Raw genomic sequence first — 25,171 nt, 5'->3', positions numbered from 1 at the left:
CCCCCCCCCCCCCAACACACACACACACACCGTTATTCCACGCTCCGTTTACCTGACCAGCTCCTCGTTGTACAGGGACTTGGGAGACTCTCGTCCCAGGATGTAAACCTGACCCTTGAAGACGGACAGCTGGACTTTGCCCTCCACGTTCTCCTGGGACTTGGCTATGCAGGAGCGCACAAAGTCACACTCTGGACTGTACCAGAATCCTGCAACGGAAGAATGACTTATGAGCAGTGGAAGAAATACCTCTTTAAATTTAATTTTATACATAAGTTGATGTATTTTGACCTCTGCGAGCAAAAAATACTGTCTGAAACCAGGGGAGGAAGGTAGTACTCATTAACAGTAGTACAAATTAACTAAACCGTCTAACACACGTGTCAAACTCAAGGCCTGCAGACAAATGTGGCCCTTGTTAATATTGTATCTAGCCCCCCAAGGTATTTTAAATGCAAAATATTTTTCTCTCTTCTCATTTTGCTAAGAAAAAAATAAATACTTCATTTAGCACAGCTTTATCATGACAGCTGGTTAACGTTGAAGCCAGAAAAAAAGGTTGGATTGTTCAGTAATCTTTGATTTTAATGTGGAAAGAAAAACAGAGAGTATAATTTATGCCCCCTCTTGTAACTGAATCCGACAGCCCTAGTCTAACATTTAAAAAAATGCACATTATATTAACTTATATTATAAATTTACATTATATATATTTGCATTAATGCAAAAATATAAATACTGTATTAAATAAAGTCAAACATTTTAATATACTATGAAAATATAGGTGATATATTTCAGAAACTGAAAAAATGAGATCAAAGATAATCTTTTAGGTATAAAAAGCTTGTTATTCATGTTGTAATATCAATTATAGTTCATTTTGATATATATGTCAGTTCATTTGATCAGTTTCACTTGGTTTTCTTTCTTTATTAAAGCCAGACTGACAAATTAATGTTGAGAGCAGAGCTGACGCCAGATGTTGATGCTTCTTTATCACATAAAATGTACGGGATTGTGGATTAAGGATGAATATTGGACTGAGCAGACATAAATTATAATTAAAACTGTTTTAAGAGTTTAAAAGTTTTCCACAGTACTGCATCTTTCACACAAACATCTATGTGGATCCTTGTTTTATGAGAAGAGCTTTTCTGTTCCAGGTGAAGTTCATGCACTTTTTCCTTCTCTTTCATTTTGCGGACCTGAGCCATCAGTTTCTGGGACAGATGGGCAACGGATGTGTCTATATGTGTTCAGAGGTCAGGCACACCCCACTCAGCAGGGGTCTGCCTCTCATCAGCGGCTGACCTCCACCTCATCGTCTGCCCATGTTCAAAGACACAATGCTCGCCTGCTTTTATTCCTGCAGAATTGGCATCGACGTGTTGGACATGACAACTGAACACAGGCCCTGCAGGACTTTAGAGATACATTTAGATTTTACTTGAATTGCACGGTTCTGTTTATGTTCATGATCCTGAGTGTGTCTCTGTATTGGTGGAGTTTATTGATTAAAAAAAGACTTGTAAGATTTTTTTTTTCTTCCTTTGGAAATAGTGACAAGTACATTTAATGTAAAAGTTATGTTTCAGATTTTTTTTTTTAATTATAAACTGATCAAAACCAATAAAATAAAATAAAAAAGGCAGGAAAAAAAATCACAATTCATCACATGAATCTTAGTTGACTAAGCAGATTTTTGAGCACTTTACGTCGATCAGATTATTGCTGCATCAGGAGCTGCAGCTACTTATCATCTAAAACTGGTTTGGGGTAAATGTTGCTGGAAACAGATGCAAGGCAGGTGGATTGTTAACATAAGCCCCACTACCAACCACCTGCAATTATTAATGATTTAAAGTCACAATGGGTTTAATCTCTGCCCTGCTTTTGAAGGTAGCACCTTTATGGCTTCGTCTCTGGAGGGTATAAGTGAGGCGACCTAGCAGTCAGTCTGTAATGGCACTGATCCTATTATGTGGATGAAGGTGCAGACGACTGGAGACTTGGCAGAAAGGAGGATTAAGACACCTGAGCCTTGAAAAGCTCGCACACATGTGCAAGAACACTGAACAAGCAGGTGTGTAGCATTTATCAGTGGCATGCTTGTATAAACCACTAAAAAAAACCTCACTGACATTAACAAAGATAACGTACTTACCATTGTACACAAGTTCAGAGAACTTGATACCCAGCCCCTGTTTGATCCTGCGGACCTCTTTGTCCATGGTGAAAGTCTCAATGTCTAAATGGGCCTTCAGCAGAACTGTGCCTCCGGGAGTTTCATATATTCCTGACAAATTCAGGAAAAATAAGTCAATAAAGCCACGTTATAATACAAACCAGAACAGTCGGTGTAAAAACGATACATAATCCCTCTGTACCAAGATTACCGTCTGCTTTAAAAGCCAAAAAAAGGATGTTGTCCGTTCAACATTTGCCACTGTTTTACCTCATTATACAACTTGTTCTGTTGTAATTAATCTTTTGAGGCTACTTACAGGTATATTAACCTGTAAATAGCCGTTTATTTGAGGTAACTGCATCAAACGGATGTATTAGCCATTAGCAATGGGACTGACAGGTCTTCACGGTGCTTACAAAATGTGGACAAGTCTGTCTTGAGTAAATGACAGGTTGGGAGGCCCCTGCCAGTCTGGAGTCTGGACCGGGGCTCTTCCTACCCTGCAATTTACCTCCTCTGGACAAGGAGGGAGGGGTGATGGAAGAAAAGATGAAGTGGATGACAGGAAAAATGAAATCACTTAGGTATGAGCTAAAACAAAAGGACGGAAAATGTTGCAGGACGGGTCTGACAATAGAAAAAAATTACATATTTAAGAGTTGCAGGTAAATTTTTGGGAAGGCGAGTGCTGTTTTGCCATTTAAAACATGGTTTCTCATATCTGGGCCATGTTTTTGATTCAAGCCAAGCAGCTTAAGCTTTTGCTGCAGTCAAAACCAGTTATGATGTGGTCCTAACCTTGAAACTCCCACTTAAGATGTTAACAATGGCTGTACTTTAATTGCTTCGAATCTAGCGAGAGGTTCAAACCTGTATAACTCTCAAATAATCCAGAGTTGGATCTGAAAATATTATGCTGGTGGGCACAAAGGGAGTTTAGTGATGGTACTACAAAACTTCAAAGGAAAATAACGGCTTGTGGCCTTTTCTGTTACGACATTTTCTTTGGCTTGATCAGATAAATTCAGTTAAAACTGCCCTCCAACACAATTTGGCTTAAGAGCTGTAAAAGGAGATGTTCCTTTGATTGGACAATTCAACAGTGGCACTTTAGTTTGGCTTAAGAAGACAACCCTTTGTGGTTTTAGAGGTTTTACTCCTATACTCCTTTACTCCCCACCCACCCAGCACACACACTTTTTGCCCCACTCCCCTCAGGAAGGAGGTTAAGGAGCATTAAGTGTAGAACCACTAGACTGAGGAACAGCTTCTCTGTGAAAAACCATATCATGTTGCTGCTGATCTGTTTCATGTTGCTGCTGATCTGTTTCATGTTGCTGCTGATCTGTTTCAATGTTGATGTGTTCATGCGTGCACATCTGCTCACAGACTCATGTTCATGTTTGTGCTGATGTTCAATGTTTTATGTTATGAGTGCTTAGTGTATATTTAGTTGATGTTTTTCTTAGTTCATATCTTAGATGTTATTACTGTTTTTCTTATACATTTTATTGTCGGATGTAACTGGGACCCCGTGTACATAATTTCGCTCCACCACATGTACCACATGAGGTGCGAATGACAATAAAGAAACTCTGACTCTGACTCTGACTCCGATACCAGTTGCTGCAGGTATGCTAATGTGCTCCATTAGAGGATTGAAAGCTTCTTCAGATGATCCCCTTCTAACCCTTAGGGCAAAACAAGGGCATAAACAGGCAGATGACGTAAAATTAAAATGGAGGGAAAAATCACAACTCAAAACTGTGATTTAGCAGTGGGACCAATCTGATAACAATCTGACTCAACTTAAGCTATTTTTTTTAATCAGATAAGCTTTTGACAAGTGTTTCTGTGCCACTTTTGTGGAGTTTTACAACAGTTTTGACGTGTTCGTCAGAAGATGAAGCCACTTCGTTCCACCTGCTTTCTATTGAGGCCATCACCAGAGCACGAGTCAGAGGTCTGACAGCACTGTGACAGGTGGGAAATGTTAGTCTGGCAGAGGTTGTTCAATGTTTTGTAGCGCAGTGACAACATTCTTGACAAACCATTTCAATCCCATCCACCTCCTCGACCTCACACAGATAAATATGACCCCGCACAAATAAGTATGACATGTCCCTGTTCGTTCCCTCCCATCATCTATTGTGCTAACGCAGCTGCTGTTCCAGAAGAGACCAGCACATCCACTCAATGGTAGTTATTCAACCACTTGGCCACCTTGTGCTCCACCTCTTTGCATTGCATCGGAAGAGGAAACGGCTTTGATCTTTTGTTCAGCCAACAGCAGAGAAAAGTGGGCTTCCCATTTTCCAATTTCTACCTGTCAAGTTGCACCACAGCCGCAGCCTGCCGGGACAGTCAATTTGTCAATCATAGCACATAGTGTCGCAGGGAAAGAGCCTGTGCGTGTATGTGTGTACTCATAAGTGTGTTGTGCAGGACCTTGTGTATTTACTGTAGTAACACATGTAGAGACGTAACAAAGGAGCTTTTCAAGTTGCTTGTTGATGCCAAAGATAAACAGACAAAAACATCCAAGGAAGCACTTTTTTCTATACAGTACTCATTCTTTTGTAACTGAGTGCACAAGTGAATAGAAGTCACTTTAGCCCCTTTTCCATAGTACCTTTAATACCGGTACAGCACGGTTCGACTCGACTCGGTATGGTACACGTTGTGTTTCCATTATGCTTTCAGTACCGGTTCCAGTGGGCGGGGTTCAAATTGACGTCACGCGCCTTACCAGCTGGTGGTGGTAAGACCTTGAAACAGGTTCCAGTACAGGGTGAGAAATAATTTAGAAGTTTCTGGTAAATTAAAAAGGATACAGATTATTAAAATGATCAAATTAATCTCTCTCTCTCTACATATACATATATATATATATATATATATATATATATATATATATATATATATAGATATATATATATATCTATATATATATATCTATATATATATATCCTTCTAACGAACTTTTAATGAACTTTAGATGAACCAGATTCTACAAAAACTTCTTAAAATTGTATACGTTTTCATCATCATTTGATGTATTTGCTCTCATTGTGTCTACTTTTATTGTTCAGTGCAGATATGTGCTTTTTTTTATTTTTCACAGATATTATTTTTATTTTTAGCTTTGCTTTAAAGTTTAATTCTTGTTTTGTGATTTGTACATCTGTGGGTTAGAAAAAAGTTGAACTAAAGGTCGTAGCTCTGAGAGATCCAACAATTTTGTATATTTTTTTATGACTTTTCAGCTGAGCTAACTTTAACAGATTATTTAATAGTCATTAAAGTGAAGACAGGAAGATTTCATGATAAAGCCAGCACCGTTTATTTATCGTTTTAATCCTCACTGATAAAAAAAAAAAAAACATTACAAAAATGTTTTTAAAAATTGTTTCCACCCTCTGCCCCAGACCCGTCCCGGTCCGCCCGTCTGTCGGGATCGGGGTTCGGCCTTCATGAACACTCGAGGCCGAGGTCCGGGCAACGGCCTTCTGCGAGTCAGCACCAAATGACAATGGAAAAAGGTTTGGAAGCGTACCGAGCCAAGTCGTGCTGAAGAGGAGCTATGGAAAAGACCCATCTGACGTATTGATTCCAGGTGAACCTGAGGAAATTTTTTTTCCCAAGGAGAACGTGTTCAAGTTTCTAAAAGCAACAGAGTGAGACAACTAAAGCTCATGTAAAATAGCTGCAAATTGCATGAAAGCTCTGCTAAAAGGAAGGCTTTGGACAGGATTTAAAGTTAAAATGCAGAGACGTAAAAAAAACCCCAGATAAATGAAAAGTATTGTTTGAATAAATGAACATACATAAAGTGGTACCAACAGGAAAAAATGCAATAATAAAGACAAGAAAACTAACACACATCTTACTGTCTTACCTCGTGACTTCATACCAATAAAACGGTTCTCTACAATATCAATCCGGCCCACTCCGTGCTTTCCCCTAAAAGATAAAGACAGGTTGAATGGACACATTTAAATAAAATTATAAACATTAATTAGCTAAGTCCGAACAAAACTCTTAACATAACAGAAGAGAACAGAAAGACAATTCCAGACTCCCACAACTATTATTTTATTTTCAGAACTCTGTAAGACAAAACTATAAATTAGATCAACTAATAAGCAGTTTGATTCATTTCCAAATAAAATCTAAATGTAACCAAAGCAGCAGCTCTGACCTGCAACAGATGATAAACTCCTTTAAAAAAAAAAAAAAACAATATATGTGGACAATATAGAGCTCAAGACAAAATTACTAGGGGAAAATGTATTCTTGGAGTAAAACAATATACTGATTTGTTTGAATTCAGTGTGTTTAAAGGAGGCAGCTGAAATTAGTGACAAGCATTCAAAAAGCACAAGTTTTTAATTATCTGACTCCAAACTGATTATTTTGCTGCAACTTTTACCCTTGAAAACAAAAGCAATATGTCAAATGGTGTTTGGATTGTTTTTATTTCTTTATTTGTCACTAAAGTCAGGTTTCTGCACGTCTCTGTCATTTTAAATGAGGCTCACTAAAACATGAGTTAAAAAAAGCCTTACCCTATCTCATTGAGGTATGAGAAGATCTCCAGTGGCCTGTCTTTGGATTGCCCATCTTTCACATTGATCACCTTGACTGGCACTCCTAAAAAAATAATCATTTTAGTTTATAACTGATGCATCCATTTCTTAAAATAAGATGATCTTAGTGACTCTGGTATTATTTGAACCAGCCTTGTCCTGGAATTGCTATTTGGGTTTAACATTTCTTTGTTGTTTTTATCAAAAGTCGAGTTATTCAATCTTTGTAGAGCTTAAATTCCTAATATGTATGAAAGGCTGGTTGTTGCTCTTGAGAGTAAACCACACAAGGTTTTCACCAAGACCAGATAAACAAAAAATACCATGTTGCAAATCAATGATTTTGAAAGGAAGTGTCTCAATATTTAATTCAAGCAGGTAAAACTATTAAAAAACATGGATTCTGCTGACACGTGCTTCTTGTTTCAGTTCAAGATGAACCAACATCACCTAAAAAATGGAAACTTTTACGAAGGCGATGGTGAAAAGGCTAATAAATTCAAAGGCCCTTTGCGTTTTAAAGCTGTGAAATTGTGGACAGGCCTTTACCTTATTCAATTATACATGCAGCTTTGTTACCCGTTCTTTCTTTAACGCCAAGACTTTTTTTTTTTTGCATGGCTAACTTAAAGTGTTGTGTGCTCACGTGCGCATGGAAAAACAAAAGCACCTGCAGCAGATCCATCACCCGTCTTCCTATTACCGCGTCTCTAACACGCAGAAGATTTTTGTTTAGGAAGACACCCACGTTCACTCTGCACACTTCCTCTCTAAAGCCACTTAAACCTACAGCACATCAATCACTGTCACAGAGCTGCTTATTCATGGCCTTCAGTGACCAACACGAGCCAAAGGTTGAGGCGAGGGAACAAACAGATGTTTGAAAAGAGTTCACAAAGGTGACGCAAGGTGGAATAAAAGAAAACCGATCTATATCCATCCGAGCTGAGCTCCATAGGTACTTCAGCGTGCTTACAGTTGTCAGTCAGACGGCTTTGAGGAGAAGAAGACCACTTCTGGTCACCTTTCAAGCACTGTTTACAAATCTCCGACATGAATGAATGGCATGCGAGTGACTTGACTAATTTCTCTAGACAAAAGCTTTGTTGATGGCCCGTTTTCACGTCACGGGAATCCAGAAGACGCCCACAGAAGAAGAAAAAGTTCTTCCCAAATGAAGAGGGCAGCAGCGCTTTCTTAAAACTACACCCCCCCTCCCAGATATCTAATAATTAGATTAAAAGTTTCAATAAATTTAGTGAAAGCCCGAACGTGGGAGAGTTGTCCTTTTATCTCCGCACTCTTTTTCCTCGCTCTGTCCATGTTGCAGGTTCTATGATTCACCGAGGGGTCTTTCTCTACTCATGATCCCCCCTTTTTTCGGTTTTTGCACCCTAACAGCTCAAACAAAGGGAGTGCAGACACAGTTGTAGGAAAAATTACTGCTTTACATTTTTCCTCCTCATTTCTTCGGCATGACAGGAGGGAGGCATGAATTTTTTTTTTTGCCTTTAAAAAGGGGAGAGTAATGGGGAATAGACCGTTTGACGAGGGTAAAGGTTCCTGTTGTTATATATTCTTTTTTAATCAGTGAGAAAACTTTGGTGAGAAAGGCAGGGATGAAAAGGTGGGAGGGGGAATGAAGTGAAACATTCTTGTGCTGATCTTGTGCTCAGAGGGAGGAGTGGGCTTGGGCCTTTGTGTGGACAACTAAAACAGCTTTTGTCATAGCGTGCTCAATAAAAGGCCGAAGAATATGTGTGAAAATGGAGTTCAGGGCCGCAGAGGAACCCGCGAAACCAGTCGAGGCTTTACTAGTGCATTACTGTTTTACAAAAGCACATCACATCCCCAGCTGAACTGACACCAACCAGCTTGTTTTGTTGTTAACATTTTCTCTGGGGAAACTGGTAAAGTGATATCTAAACACGCACAAAAATGAGGTAATTTGATTTGCGCGTAGAGATCACGTACTTCCCGTGATTACAAATCTTCCCACGGCAACTTTTGGGCAAACTTTTGAACTTCTCCAGTTTTATGATTCTAGCTCATAAAGCTGCCCATCAAGCTCGGTGCGATCAGAGGAGCCAGTGTCTCCCAGCCGATTGATGTTCTTGCGCTTCAGCCTCCCCTGGTGACCAGGGATGAAGGAACATCTGTGTCACTCGCCTCAGGCGTAGATGTGTCCTGCCATTTTCTCTTTGCACAAACATGTGACACTTTCTAGTATTCAGCCCCGAAGCCTTGCGGCAACATATCTAATGAGCGCTTCTCTGGCCCCTATGGGCTTGGTGTATTAGCTGGAGTTAATGCTTCCAGTTTGTGTGTGCAGCCCCAGGCCAAACAAAGCAGTTTTGGACTGTGTAAAGCTGTGAGGGGTTAAGGTTAAGTCTGGGTGGTCAGAAGTGGTGACAAAAGTGCACGGAGTCAATCTTAAAGCTGTAGCACTTTGGTTGTGATCATCACTGTTGAGCTATAAAACGAGATCTTAATAAATACTTTGGTGTGGTAAATCTTAATATACATTGCTTTAAAGTTCATTTAAAATACACCATTTTGATAGGTTTACACTCAGAACTGCTAGCCTTCATATTGTACTTCAAAGTCAGATCATATAGTCTTGTTAATTTACTCAACAGAGTAATTTTCTCTAATTGCGCTTGATGTAAAGATAATGTAGAGCTGCTTGTTGTGCACACATGAGCACCGAAGGCAACACTAAGTAACAAAAAAGTATCTTCCATAAAGATTTTAATGTAACTTGAAAGATTTGTTTGTTGTAGTTCCATACAAACAAGTTTAATTTCAAATTATTTTCACAAACATCACCAAACAAGTAGAAAACGTTTTTCATTTCAGCTTATGAAAGCAATTCTTAGATTTGAAAGTACCGTACTTTTCACCGTATAAGTTGCACCTTTTTGCATAAATTAGCATGCCCTGTGACTTATACGGCGAAGCGACTTATTTATAACCCAATTTTTTGGCTGAGATCTGACGATTTCAATCATTCTGACATGGAAAATATTGAACTGTACCATTTTCAGCTGCAAGAGGACCCTCGAGGAATATGGAAAGCTAAGTGTCTCATTAATAGGTAAAAGTGGCTATTAATGAGACACTTGTCTTGCCATACTAGGCCACCTTCGTCTCTCCAGAACTCCTGGAGCAAACGTCCAATCAGCTGCATTTCATCGCGTCGCCCAGGCGAAATGCAGCCAATTTGACCATTGAAGTGCGGTTTGGCAGCTAATCAATTTTTGGCACAATACTGGCTCACGTTTCCAGGTGGTCAGCGGTGACGCATAATAGATGCGACTTATACGGCGAAGCGACTTATTTATGTTTTTTCCTTGGATCTATATTTTCAGGAGGTTAACCAACTGAGGCATCAATGTGTTTGATTTAAAGAGTGAACAAACCTTTCTTAAACTCAATCTCCAGCACATCTGGGTCGTTCGGAGAGTCTTCTGGGTTTTTGGTCATCAGGTACAAGTCAGCTGGAGCATGGCTCTGAAAAACAAACCAAACTACAGCTCTTCTCTTGATTCAGATTCGTTATTTCCTCTTACGAACGGAGAACCTTTGAAATGAATTCTGCACTTGTGATTTGAGAAACGGCAGCCAACTCACACATGTCGAGTAAAGAGATCAAGAGAATATGTCAAAAACAAACATCGAGAGGCGAGTGAAGACTAAATGTGCTGCTTCTATTTTCTCTATGAAGCTTTCACTGAAGTAAAAGGGAGGGAATGTCTGACAAGCAAGAACGAGATAAGAAAAAATCCTGAAATAACTCATATCCGTAAGTGCAAAAAGAGGCTTGACAAGTCAAAAAAACAACTGATACTATGACAGAATTTCTATCTTCTGTACAGCTCTAAAGCCATTTTCACTTCTAATCTTCCAGCTCTGATTTTCTGAGTGACGTCTCTCGTCTGATTCATTTTCAAATAAAGAATTCTCCTAAATGGACATTGCATCTCAAAACCAAACCCCACTAAAGTTATCCAGGGTGACAGATATTTGTCGTTTTATATTTTTCCAGTTGGTGAGAGCTGGGAGTGATTTCTGTAAGTCATGGTTTGGGACCTAAAGGAGCATAGCGGTGTGACGGAGCAACAATTACACAGCATTAGGACAAGACGATGGCCAATGTCCCCTGAGCTGAGGCAAATTGCAGGGGGACTATGCAAAATAACTACTGGGTGCATTTAAATGGAAAGCTTTACCAGACTCTAAATGATCATACAATAACTAATCGGCATCCGCTCGCCGCCTGTCAGCAAGGAGAAAAGCAGCGCAATCACTTTCCTTCCTTTTAACTAAACACAAAAATTGACTGGGAAGGCGACAATCTCCCTCTCCTTTATTTTCTGCCTCTGTGCCCTGAAAGATGCCAAATGAGAGCGAATAGGGAAGGAACAAAATGACTACTCTAAAAAGCCTATTGATGCCTACTCTTTGAGGGAGAGGGAGGGAGTGAATGACTACTTTTAGCTGGCTTTGTCAACCTTCACATAAAATATGGTATAGTGGCTTGAGCAATATATGTGGTTAGAAGTAACTTTTGTATCCTGTAAAGTTTTGGGCAGCTTAATATTCAGGTTTTTTTTTTTTTTTTTGGTTTACGATTATTTCAGCATTTTAAATTTCTAGAATTAGATGAATCATGATTTAAAATGATCATTTGCTGCAAATAAATTTATTGTTGCCTAAAAAAAAAATCTATATAAAATATCTTTTTTAAATTAACAAAACACACACAAATGGTATAACGTTTGAAAACTCATCCGTCCTCCAAAAGTGACGGTTTTAACTTATGGACTCCCAAATGAAAATAAAAGAAACACAGGGGAATGGGGTTGCTTCTAGTGAGCAGATCAATGCATTTCAATTTAAACCCCCTGCAGGTGGACCTGTCCCAGAACCATGGCCCTAAAAGAGAGGAAAAAGGTAAAGATAGAGAAGGCGGGGGGCCGCGGGTATTGGTGGGAAATGGGGCGTGAAGCGCACCATCATGTAGCGTGGAGCAGCTCCTTTGGCAGTCTTTGCTTCTGCGATATTGTTGTGCTAAACGTGCTCCATGCAAGAAGGAGACGGAAAGAGAAGGGACTTAAAGCAACTAAATTTCTGTCTTTCCACTTATTAGTTGCCTCATTGGTTTTCAATCAAAGCCAAAGGGGTCCGAGAGAGGCAGGGGTGGCAGGAGGGGAGAGGGCTGGGAGGAGATGGTGAAAACATCTCTGAAGCACCGGGTTGGAAATGATGCTTAAATCACCATGTCTCAAGTCAGTTTGTCTTATTGAAATGCAAACGTGGCAAACTGAGCCAAGAATAAAACAATATGCACATAATGTGTTGGAGAGGTGTTTATATTCACAACACCTGGAATGTCTTGGTTAATTTGAGAACGTCTGAATTTAATGAAAGCAACAGGCAGAGCTGTGGTGACACCGAAGACTCTGAGCACTTGATGAGTATTTTCAAGTCAAGCCTGTGACGCCTGAGGGCAGAGGGGGGCGCTTCACGAGTTCTGACCTCTTTGCTTCAAAGCACACATTCACATGTATACATACACCTACGAGCTCACTTCCTACCCCTGCAGGCGCATTTCGGACCATCCATCTTTCCAGCGAGCCATGCGACCAGCAGCAGCAAACAAGTTTTCATTTCCTCCCAGCGAGCAGAGGCTTTGCAGCTTTAACCCCCCGCGATCAACACGAGCAGCGGCCCTGATCAAAGTTAAGTGGGCTCAGGGAAACTCACAGACAGAGGCTATAATTAAGATTGAGGTGATGTGTTAATGACTCGGGACGTGTCAGGCTGCCTGAGGATGTCCTCTGACTGCTCATGTGAAGAGGAAAAAGAAGATGTGAAATGCTCACCGACTAACACGCTATTTATTACATTTAATGCATGTTATTATGACTTTTCTACCATATTTTATACACTTGTATTGTCCTAAACAGAAATATATGTGCTTCACAAAAATGTTTTTTTTTAAATATTTGTTAAATAATGTGTAGTTTTAATTGATATGGAGCAAAACCGACTCAAAAATAACTTGTTAAATAAAAACAAAACATTTTATTTTCTACATAATTAAATCAGTTTATTTTAGATCATAGTAGTTTTTTATATATATATATATTTAAATTTATAATTTAGGTCAAGTGAATTCAAATAAAGCAAATATATTTACCAAGAAATAATAGTTCTAGAAATTATTTTTAATCAAGACTCAAAATAGTAAAAATTTGAATCAATCCTCAAAGACTATGTTGACATGGTCCATGTTGCTTCATTGTAAATAAAAACCTATTTTATCTAGAATTTTTTTCACCTAATATTAGTTATTTTTGTTTAAATATTAATTTAATTTTATGTTATGTTATTATTATTTATAACAAACTGTTTATGCTAGTTGTCTAAACGTTTCTTAAAATATTTTTTGAAATATTTATAAAACAATAATTTCACAATATCCAAATTTATGTTTTGGAAACTTGGTTTTAAATAATTTTGACACCAAATGTTCTGCAGCCGGTGCAAAAAGTAAAATAGTTTTACAGACATTAGATTAGGCCTGTTATAACAAATTTTGCTGGGCGATTAATTATCTCAGAAATTATTGCGATAAACAATGACACTATTTGAAATTTGACAATAATTAGTAATTATTGTCAAATTTAAGAAGAAATGTTGGTTAAGTTGTTTTGAGTGTAGTGCCTTTTATGACCACCAGATGGCAGTATAAGACTGTTTGAACCGAAGGATGGATAGTGAGGGAGCGAACAGCGTGTCTCTTTAAGAAAAATGGGAGGGAGACCCCTTGACATGACATGGGCTGTCTCTCCTTAATTTTTTTCGGTTCTCAAAACGGCAAATGCTTGGTGTGGTTTGAGCTCTTTATCACAGCATTTTTCACACAGAGCTTTTAATGTAAAATCAGTAAACAAGTTCTCAACTTCTTTTTGCAGAGAAAAACAACTTTTTACACGAAGGCACGGGTTTCAACGGTGAATTTTGGAGCTTCGACAAAACGTAGTTTTTTTTCCCAAGGTCAGCCTGTTAGCTTAGCTCGTAACTTAGCTTCTCAGCTTAGCCACCTTTAACGATCCAAAAACGCGATTTTGGACGTTAAAAACAGATTTTAAAGAGAAAAGAGAAAGGGAGGGGTCAGTGAAGAGCACCGGAGTTCGAGTGTCTTCAGTGAGAGACACGAAGAAACGATAAATGAAAATGAGGTTTATTTTCATTTATCATGCGATTAATTGATTTATTGTTTATTGCGACAGGCCTACATTAGATGTTATTAAACTAACATGAACACAAAATGTCATTAAATTAACAAGAACAACAGATTCAGTGCAGTAATCAGTTGCTTTCTGATATGCATCTTAACTGAAACTGCCCTGGGTGGATATCTTCACACAGGTTAATGTAGATGAGTACCGGTAAGTTAAAGTCTCAAGGCCATCGTGGCAAAAAGGGAAACAAGGTTTGGGGGTTATCAGGAAGGATACAGTGTTAATCACAGAGTAACCTGAACTCCCCCGAGTCTTATCTGCAGGAAAACATATGAGCGACCATCGGGACGTTTCCTAATGTGATGGTACTGAGCAAAGAGGGACCATTGTATCGCAGGTGGGGGGAGCTGTGGCGTTTGAATGGTCGAGGTCTGGCCTCAGCCTTCAGGGCTGTAACTGGAGGAGAGACAACGAGCGATACACAGAGATACTCAGCACAAAGTGTCTTTATTTAGATGACCTCCAAGATGGATCAGAATCAAACTTGTTGGTTTAAGTATTTAAATTGAATTGTGGAAAATAGTTCAAAGATAATGTGTTAAGGACTGAAACCAACATCGCTTCTATTTCTGCAACTTTTATATTTGATGTCAGCCCCAAAGATGTGGTAGGTGGTCATTTTTGGACAGATAAACGGGCAAAGAAGACACAAAGTGGACTGCAACACAGTGGAAATGGGGTTGATGTAGGTGGAATTTATATTTGAATTTTTTTGAGAAGGTAAGAAGAGAAGTACTGAAGTACAAGCATATGAAAACAGGGAATGGCTGGTTTTTTTTTTAATCCAGTAGTGTTGGTAATCTTTCTACAAATTAAGAGCTATGAAAACCAAAACACTCTGATTTTGGGTGAGTATCTGATTACTGGTTTTAAATAAAGCAGAAAACCACACTACAACACAGTCATTAGCTTTCCCAGTGCCTAAACCTCAGCATTAATAAATCGGTGTGAGATGGTCATGACAGAAAGCAAAACAAATCTGCAGCAGTAATCTAAAGAAGAGCTTTGGAGTGTCCTTCAAGAGGCTCGGAGAGCTGTTTCTTTAGTTCACTTAAAGAACTTGTATCCTAAAAAAGACGGTGACGAAGAATGAAAGTGGTGAAAGTATCTACTTCAAGAACAAGAAAGTCCATGCTCAATCTACTTTATCTATCTATGCTAGATATACTATCTACTTTAAGGAACAAAGTCTGTTTTTGCCTTTTATGTACTACAGTAGTCCCTCGCTCTATCGTGGTTCGTTTTTCGCGGATTCGCTCTATCGCGGTTTTTCAAAGTAAGATTAGACATTACACACAACGACTGACTGATGGATGAGCCAGCCGCACGATCGACATGGATTTTTTAAATTTAAAATTAATTATTGAAAATGATTTAGCACCTGTGTGCAGCCCATAGCTGTGGGAGAGGCTTCCTCCTGCAGCTGATCAGCTGATCTCCGTGCAGAGCGGAGATGTGGGCGTGGCTGAAAGTGCAGCCGGAGGCAGAGAGCTGAAATCATGACATGCTGTGCTCTTTTAGAGTGTTTAGTGTTTAGAAACATTGTTTGGAATATTGCAAGAGTGTGAGAAGAGTTTAAAACACCTTTGTATATATACATATATACACAAACATATATGCACACACATACATACACAAATACATATATACACATATATATATTTATTATCTACTACCGTATTTTTCGCCATATAAGTCACACGGTTTTGCAAGTCCTGCGACTTATACACTGAAGCTACTAATATACCCCCCCCCCCCCCAATGATCTGACAATTGAATTCATACTGACATGAAAAATATTAAATATTACCATTTGCAGCCGCTAGAGGGCCCTTGAGCATTAAGGCAAGCCAAGTGTCTCATTAATATGTAAAAGTGGCTATTAATGACACATTTCGTCGTGCCGCCCAGGCAAAATTAAATTGATTTGACCATTAAAGTGAATTTATTAAGGAAAAGTTCAATTGAAACACACCTTTACTATACTGTCGAGCAAACATAATTGTTTTTAGGCGGTTATCTTGTTAAATTTTGAAGAAATGCTAGGTGAGTCCTCCCTCTGCGTGCTCCCGCAGCCACAAATCGATTTTTGAAATGCCACTGATTTGACCATCGAAGTGCATTTATTAAGGAAAAGTTAAACTGAGACACAACTTTGCTATAATTTCGAGCAAATAAATGTTTTTAGGTGTTAATCTTGTTAAATTATTTTTAAAGTCCTCTTGTGCATGCTCTTGTGGCTGCTATTTGGCAGCCAATTGATTTTTGGCACAACACTGGCCCACGTTTCTGGGTGATGCAAAATAGATGCGACTTATTTATGTTTTTTTTTTCCACTTTATTAGACATATTTGTACTGATGCGATATGTACGGTGAAAAGTACAGTACTTATTACTTGTACTACTATTCCTACTTCGCAGTTTTTCACTTATCGCGGGGCTTCAGGGTACGGATCCCCCGCGATAAACGAGGGACTACTGTATTTCCACTATTTAATTTTTGTACATTTCAATAAATTGCTGCAGAAATTTCAGAATTTTAATGTTTAATATAGAACGCTGCAAAGTTTTTAGGCATAAATGAAAAAAATACACCAACAGGTTTCCTCAAGTGGCTTTTTTTTTTTAAGTGCTAAAATCTATTATTGCAATTACAATGTTTCAACATTGGACATTCTGTCTGTGAGCTATGTTTGATTACGGTAAATAGAAGGTTTTTAACTAAAGTGGTAGTCAGACGTTTACATGCATCATTAATCTTGAGACGTTAATGTTTTTTAATCCTGAGGTTGCAGGTTAGAGCCTGGATTGCATCAGGAAGGGCATCCGGCATACAACAACAGTCATATTGTTATGTAATTTGCTTACATGACTAAGAACAAGCTGAAAACAAGAACTGAATGCACCAGTTTTAATTTATGGTAGATTCTCTATTTGCATGAAGTCTAAATTTTACACACAGATTGAAATGTTTGAACATTCACTTAAATCTAAAAAAAATGGTGCTGAAGGTTGCAGAAGGTCTTAATTCTACTAAATAATCAAGACTGTGTGATTTCTTATTAGTGATTGCGATCGACTGCAGCTGTTAGTTTCTCTTTGCCAGGGGAAACAGGATTTGATCGACAGCATTTATTGGATGGATCAATACTCATCTATCAGTCTCTGATGAAAATAAACTGGTTGGGGTGTTCCAGAAGCAAATAAAGCAGGAGGAGTACCTCCAATAACTGCAACTTCACCACAAATCAACACCTAGATGGTTGACATATAGTTGAAAAAATACAAAACTGTTTTATTCCTTGAATGAATAAAGCAGTTTAACAATAAGTTTATGGGCCGACCTTTCTAAAGTCTCAACTTCAATATCTGCAATGAATTTAAACTTGTGCATCCACTTGTTTTTAAAACCAATTAAAGTTGTGGGTATCATAGTCATTTTACTTGAACAACTCCGATAAATTATTAACAGCCTGAAATTAATATGGCATTCATGCCCATGAGGTGTGTACATAAACTTCTGACCACTGTTTTACATACACCTTAAGAAACTGTGCTTATAATACGCCATTATTTCAACTTCAACTTCAATTAACAAACATACAGGAAGATGTAATAAACAGAGAGACAAGAGGCTGTGAATATTAAAATCACTCAAATATTAAGCTTCTTTCAAAGCTCAAAATGAAACTTTGTGCTTGGTTAATGTATGCAAATCCTTTCCCCACTTCAGACCTCTGCACCATAAATATTTCATTGTATTTAATGCCTATAATCGATTCATTATTGGAGTAACGGTCCAAAGCAAAGCCTCTGAATAAAATCTGTTGTGCAATACGACCATCATACATCGCTATGCTGTTGTGATGGCTCGTCTTATTCTTTTCAATACATTTCTCCACAGGACGACTGAAGGACAGGACACTAAGAGGGCAGTAAAAGGGTGGGAAAGGGGCAGCGGTAGAGGTTTGTGAGCTACAGTGGCCCTGCCCCTGGATCTCTTATCCAGTAGCGAGGGACCCTCTTCCCTCTACAACACCCTGAGTATTGGGGACTCATCTGTCTGGCATACTGTCTTTGTACTTTACTGTTACTGGTGACATTTTGGTGTCACGGTGTCACGATGAAGTGGCTCCCCTCCCACGTCGCCGCCTGCGGCAGCACAACCACAGAAACAATGAGGTCCCGAGGAGTTGGGGTGGAACTCAGGAGGCCCCAGCTGGGCGCAACGCCCTAACCCTTCCCCCTCTCAGGCTCCCATGAAATCGGGAATTAGTCTAAGCGTTGCTGACGACAAGTCAATGTCTGTGTGTCCCAGGCTCTTCCCAGGGCCCGGCGAGGACCCAGGGTGAGGAGAGACACAGACGCAGACACATCGACCAAAGGATGGGAGCTCTGAAGGTCATTAGGGGCGACCGGTGTGTACCGCACTGACCTCCGACCTCAGTAGAGATCAGACTCATGTCTCTTTTGTGGTTCTGTGAGAAGTGCTGTTTCTCTCAAAAAGACCAATGCGTCCGCAGAAAGTGGAAAAAATACTGCAGCATCACTCCAGATGTATGAAGCGTTTCATTTCAAGAAACTTAACTGGCTCTTTGCAATGAACTGAACGTTTGTTCTGATGTAATGAAGCAGACATTAGTTTTGCATTTTAAAGCTGTTTGAGCTATTGATTTAGTCAGATAAACATGAATCAGCACTATCAACAATATAAGATAAGTACATTTATTGCAACATGATATTCAAAATAAATGCAAAAGCATTTTTATAGACATTGTTTTTCAATTTTGAGAACAGATTACTTCGCTTACCTTGGGATTCTCCAGGATTCCAGACTCATAGCTACGAATAAATATTATTTATAGATTTCTGTTAGGCTTATTTTGGAATAAAAAACAAATAAAAAAAAATATGTACCCCATCAGTCATACCCACCTTATGTGCATGAGATTGGCATCCATGCTCCAGGGTGCCCGGGGAGTAACGGGAACTGGGATGCCATGTTCCTAGTTTGACAGAAAACAAACAAATATTTCAAAGCTACATGTAAAAAAAAAAAAAAAAAAAAAAAAAAAACAAGGCCAAGAAAGTTCCCTTTGGAAGAAACAGTGAAAACTACTTTAAACAGCCCATTCTGGCATGCTGTGCAACAACAGATACCCTCTCTGATTTTGTTTTCACAGTCACAACAAACAACCAGCTTTTGTATATTTGTAGGAAACATTTTCATTCTTTTTATGCTGCATTTTTACACAAAACTGTGCAAACCAGCAGCAAACTATAGTTGACAAAACATCGAGAGCACCCTCCAGTGGACTGTTCATCAGGATCAGACGAAAACTGCACAGACAGCAAAAAATGTTTGTGGTCTAAGAAATGTAGATGAGTAAAATAAAATAAAAATATGATTGTGAAATTAGATTTAAGGTAGAAAGTAAGGGATGCAGTCAGAGTTATACGTAACAATGTGGACAAACCATATGTGGAAATAGAAATTAGGAGAATTCAACTAATTAATTCCAGGCTGAATGTTTCTGTTACGATAAAATAATCACTTATATTTGTAGCAATATGGTTTTAAGAGTATATTCTTTAAAATGCAAACTTTACGTGGCTCAGTAACCCATATTATCATAAAAACATTGCGTTTTCAGACAGCTAATTTTCATTTAAAACACAACCTTGTGCCATGTTGTTTATAGAAATGTTTATTACTTTAATATCTAAATGATAAATCAGTACTTCCATTTATCTTACTGACTTAATAATAAAAGAAAAAGTATTTTGTGCCAACAGTGCAGCTACCTGTGCATATTGCATCAGGTCCTTCCTTCCCCGGAAGCGATTGTAAAACTCGGGGATCCTCCACGGTGCGATGATCTGAAGAGCACAAATGAATAAAATAATCGATGCAGCAACAACATTTCACACTGCAAACAATCGTCTCAAGAAAAAAAGGCAGCAAAACTAACCTGAACCTTGGGGTAGAGGGCGTAGCATGTGAGCTCGAAGCGTATCTGGTCATTTCCCTGAAAGTTAGAACAGTTTTCATCTTAATGTGTCAAAATCATCTCTGACATTAACACTTTATATGGACTACATCTGCAACATTGTCAAACAAGTGAAATAAATGTTTAAAAACAACATAATTTCCCATATTTATAGCATTTAAATATACTTTTGTTCAATCTATAATGCACTTGCACTACAAAAAAAATACAAATAATTCATACATTTATTTTCAGTAATTTTAATCAATCATATCAAAATGAAAACTTGAAAATATGCAACGAGCTGGATCTTCTAGTTTCACATCCAAAAACAAAGAGAAGATTCAGCGGTGAAGTCAGTTCCGCATCCACTATTTTGTGGTGTTTGTCTCCCTCTACAGGCCAGAAGTGAACACTACATATAAACATAAAAATATGTCAAAACAAACCTTTAGAAAAATATAACATGAATTGATGTGGGTAAAAAAATATCATGAGGTATGTTTTGTCAGAATGAGTTTGAAATTTTCTGATTAAACTGTACTCATAAACATCACTAAAATAACTTAGTTTTGTTCTATAATAATAAGTGGTATTGAGAAAACATAATGAATGCAGGGATTCATTTTATCCTTCACGCATTGTGAGGAAAAAGGGAGGCAAGTGTGTGAAACATTCAAAATTGTTGACTGAACAGATGAAAATTGTAAACGCTGAATAAATCAGGAACTGGGAACACATGGTTGAGAAAGATTAATATTCAACAGCAAAAATGCAAAATCTAAGTACTGTGGTGGTCTTTTTATTATATTTTTGTGTTTGGATCAGGCACTTAGTTTTATATGGGTCAAAACTTCCGAATTCTGCCATTTACTTTCATTTAATAGCTTTACTTAGGCAGGTAAAAATGTAAAACGTTAAAAAAAAAAACACATTTTCAGTTCCATCAGCAGAATTTGGACAGTATTCTCAAACAGGGTGATGCTCTGTGAACTTGTGTTTACCTTCCCAGTGGCACCGTGGGAGACAAACTGAGCACCCTCCTTGAGCGCGATCTCAACCTGACGACGGGCGATGCAGGGCCGAGCTATCGCCGTGCCCATCAGGTATCGGTCCTCGTAGACAGCGTTGGCCTGAACTGCAGGCCAGATGAAGTCCTCCACAAACTCTGAGCGCAGATCTTCGATGAAAACCTGAACAGGAAACAGGCCTCTGTCACATGGCTGAAACCTAATATTCAAGATTCAGATAAAGTGCTGAATAAATAGGTTATGACACATGTTCAAGAAATAAGGCACAAAAAAGACCTTTTCAAATGTAAAAAAATGTTCTACACACATATAAACAGAGGAAGTAATAGACTTAATTGCAATTATATGTGGAACAAGACATCTTTTTGGCAAACGTTGAGTGAAGTTTGGACACGTGACACATGACCTGTGCTTCTGGGAAATCAAATCTACACAGAAATTAGTCATTTCGTGTTTCTAACATTGTTATCACTGATGCACTGCAGCTGCTTGGACGCAATAAGACTCAAACAAAACATCACATTCTGCGGCTTCTCACCTTTTTCGCGCCGAGGCTTTCCGCCTTTTTCCGGGCAGCTTCAAAATCTTCATCTTGTCCAATATTGGCCTAGAATGAGGCATTTGATTGCACAAAAAAGTGATGAATTTCAAAGCAGGCACTAGAAACTCATTAAACACAATAAAAACAGGGAGGTGCATGGTCGTTTTGGTGTAACACAATAAAAACAGGGAGGTGCACGGGCGTTTTGGTGTAGCACAATAAAAACAGGGAGGTGCATGGTCGTTTTGGTGTAACACAATAAAAACAGGGAGGTGCACGGGCGTTTTGGTGTAGCACAATAAAAACAGGGAGGTGCATGGTCGTTTTGGTGTAACACAATAAAAACAGGGAGGTGCATGGTCGTTTTGGTGTAGCACAATAAAAACAGGGAGGTGCACGGGCGTTTTGGTGTAACACAAAAAAAACAGGGAGGTGCACGGGCATTTTGGTGTAACACAATAAAAACAGGGAGGTGCACGGTCGTTTTGGTTTAACGGCATCTGGTGTTAAATGCATAAACACACCAGTGCACGCCTGAGTTAGTGTTTACTCTGACATCACATATCTCAGATGGAGATTTATCACCTCCTCTTAAATTACTACTTCGGAGGACATCTTGAGATTTGAAAGAGAACATTTCACTTATTAACTAATTAAAAACTAGCATTCCTTTAAGGAACACAGGTCGGCTTCTGCCTTTCACGTCAGAGATCTTATGCTGAGAGGGGACGGATATCAGCGAGTTTCATTAAAGTCTGTTTATGGTTCATGAGATATTTTGCTAACGGTACAGACACATGCATGCCAGCACAAACAGACGTCGGCAAAAATATAATTGTGGGTGATAAACGGGCCTTTGCAGCAGAAATAGTCACAGTTTAAATCAACTTTAAGCTCAGTGTTTTATGAACGTTCACATCTTGTGGGGGAGCAAATATTTTAACAACACAAACTTGTGATTCTACTAAGATTTAACACTTGCACAGCTTTCTGTCTGCCCTAGTATTATGTGAACGTTGCCTTGAATTAAGTGTCTCATTTCACGAGAAAGCCAAACGGTCTGCACCTTGTGTGCCACGCTGATCATGGCCCTACACCCTCTGAATGAAACTCAGCCATAAATTCTGCCTCCCTTGCACTTCTCTCACCCCGAGGGCAAAATGTAAATCCAGCTAGACATTAGAGAGCTTTGCATTGGCATTATGAAGCTAATCCTGCAATGGGACATAACCAGCATGGAAGCACATTTGGTTTTTGGAGAAACGCCCGCAGTCAACTTTTACACATCTGCTTGACAAAATGCACAAGTGGTCTGAAAACAGCTGACCTGCACTGTTCAATGAAACGCTTCAACCGAGCCACCTGTTGCCCTCACGCCTGTTACTAGAAGCTTACCAAGTATGTGATGACGTCGTAGCCCTGCTCTTTGAGCCACACCAGAATACAGGATGTGTCCAGTCCACCGCTGTAGGCCAGAACCACCGTTCCTTTAGACATGATGAACCCTTTCAGCCACAACAGACAGAAAAGCTGCAAAACGACAGCAAAGAAGAGAAAGCAAGCACTTCGTTTGAGAAAATGCTAATGAAAAGCACACGCTTACTCAAGTCTCTGTGATGTTAAATGGGTGACTAGTTAAAATGAGGATTGTCAAGGGGCGAAACAATTCTGGAAGCTTTTCGGAAACTTTCCATAGGATGTTAATTTGGGAATAATCCAAACTTTTCACAGGAATTTATGGGAATAAACCATCACAACCACCTTGGATCTCACCACTTTTAGAAAACATTGGATTCATGGTTTTTTTTTGTCAACGTGTTCATCAAATGTAAAAAAAAAATGTAATTTTCACATAAATGTTGAAATGAACCAAAATATGTACAGAAAATGTAACATTTAATTTATACAGCACTGACAAAACTTTTTCTAGTCTATTAGATTATTATTTTGGCTTTGTTTTTGTAACTTTATCAACATGAAAACAAAATGAATTTTATTAAAGTGCATTTCACAACAAAACTATTTACAACTATAAACAAACTGTTACTATTTCCCTCTATTCTTACATGTCCAGGTGTCATGTGTGGGTACAAACTCCAGTCACATATATGTTGTGTTTGTAAATGGTGGATCCATAGATAAGAACTTATGTGTGTAAAAAAGATTTGTATTTGTAACAAAAATCATTTAAAAAAGGATGGAGTCGGTGCTTCTGCAGCTCAGGTTGGCATTACTTTATGGTTTAGGGGAAGAAAAACAAAATCATTATCCATTATCTTCAAAATGTACTACCCTTACAGTAAAGTGTCACAGCCAAACCCATCTATACTCTGATTGGATTGTTAAATTTGTGATTGACAGGATATTGACCAATCAGATAAGAGAAAGAAAAATCCAGTCATAATTTGAAAACTCACAGGCAAATTAGGGATCAGAGATTTACTCCATGTAGGTTTTTTTTTTTTGCTTTGTATCTGTAAACATACCTTAACAAAAAAAAGTATCTTGTGTAATTTTTGTCCCATATGTATGATCTAAAGCACTGATGTGTGCATATTTATCTGTGGATGTACAAAGATGTAGTAAATCTCAGACATTCTGGTTTACAAAGTGCAACATTTATTCACATTCTGTTTTACAATTATAACACATATATGACTGGAATTTGTGCCCATATTTAAAAACTGAAGCCAAAACTGTTCTTCTTTTATTTAATTATGTTGGTGCTATTTTATGATTAACTTGAGTAACTTCCTTCTACCTTCTAGGCTTTCAATGCTCCATAGCAGGAAATGTATTTAAAGAGGATGATAGTTTCCTTATATATATTTAATCAGTGGAAAAAAAAAAAGACTTCTTAATTTGTGCCTTTTTATATTTTAGTATTGTGATAAAATCGTGTACCAGATACTTTAATGGACACTGGTTTTTGTTGCGACAGATGGATCACATTTTGATAGTAGAGCATCAAATGGACGAGTAAAAATCTCAACACGTCAAAACGGTTTATTTTTCTCTCCTAAATAAAATCCAACATAAACACGGAAACACGACAGTAAAATGTACTCACAACAGATGTCAGCGAAGAACCGACGGCTTTGGTGGGGCTGGTTTGGTCGGTTAAAACAGCTAACGAGGGATTCAACTGCCTTAGCGCGTGTCAGGTCCAGTGTTGCGTCAGGCTCGAGGATGAACATAACGTGACGTCATGACGTCGAACTCGACGGACTCGTGTAAAACTGCGTCTTTGTTTCCATACAATTATGGTAAAGGAATATTCTCTTCAACTTGTTGCACTACTATTGTATTTTCTTTAATTGCGATTAAAAAAATTAATTCATCGTTTAAATTGTGATGAAAAATAACGTAAAATTCATAAAAGTATTTTTCAGTCAGTTCGATTAAAAATAAAATCCAACAAGCAATCATGAGACATAGCTAAAGTTTGACTTACTATGTCATGTTTATGAGAAACTATGGCTTTATGTGTCTAAATTATGATTTAGTACATCAGCTGTT

At 38.4% G+C, this 25,171-nt stretch overlaps 1 protein-coding gene across 1 annotated transcript; it reads right to left on the bottom strand.

Annotated features, from left to right (window-relative positions):
- Positions 1–48: 48 nt before the first annotated feature.
- On the bottom strand, positions 49–24,784 carry ass1 (argininosuccinate synthase 1). Its single transcript, XM_037692010.1, has 13 exons — positions 24,723–24,784; positions 23,048–23,182; positions 21,650–21,718; positions 21,085–21,273; positions 20,063–20,119; positions 19,896–19,970; positions 19,026–19,096; positions 18,902–18,932; positions 10,200–10,290; positions 6,757–6,841; positions 6,087–6,151; positions 2,165–2,296; positions 49–209 (listed from the first exon to the last, which is right to left on the bottom strand). The coding sequence occupies exons 2-13, from the start codon at positions 23,147–23,149 to the stop codon at positions 49–51; spliced, it is 1,128 nt and encodes a 375-aa protein (XP_037547938.1). The 5' UTR covers positions 23,150–23,182; positions 24,723–24,784.
- Positions 24,785–25,171: the final 387 nt, after the last annotated feature.

The sequence above is a fragment of the Nematolebias whitei genome, chromosome 18 (genome assembly GCF_014905685.2).
Source record: "Nematolebias whitei isolate Nwh7 chromosome 18, NemWhi1, whole genome shotgun sequence".
Classification (NCBI taxonomy): domain Eukaryota; kingdom Metazoa; phylum Chordata; class Actinopteri; order Cyprinodontiformes; family Rivulidae; genus Nematolebias; species Nematolebias whitei.
This window is presented reverse-complemented; position numbering and strand designations above follow the sequence as displayed.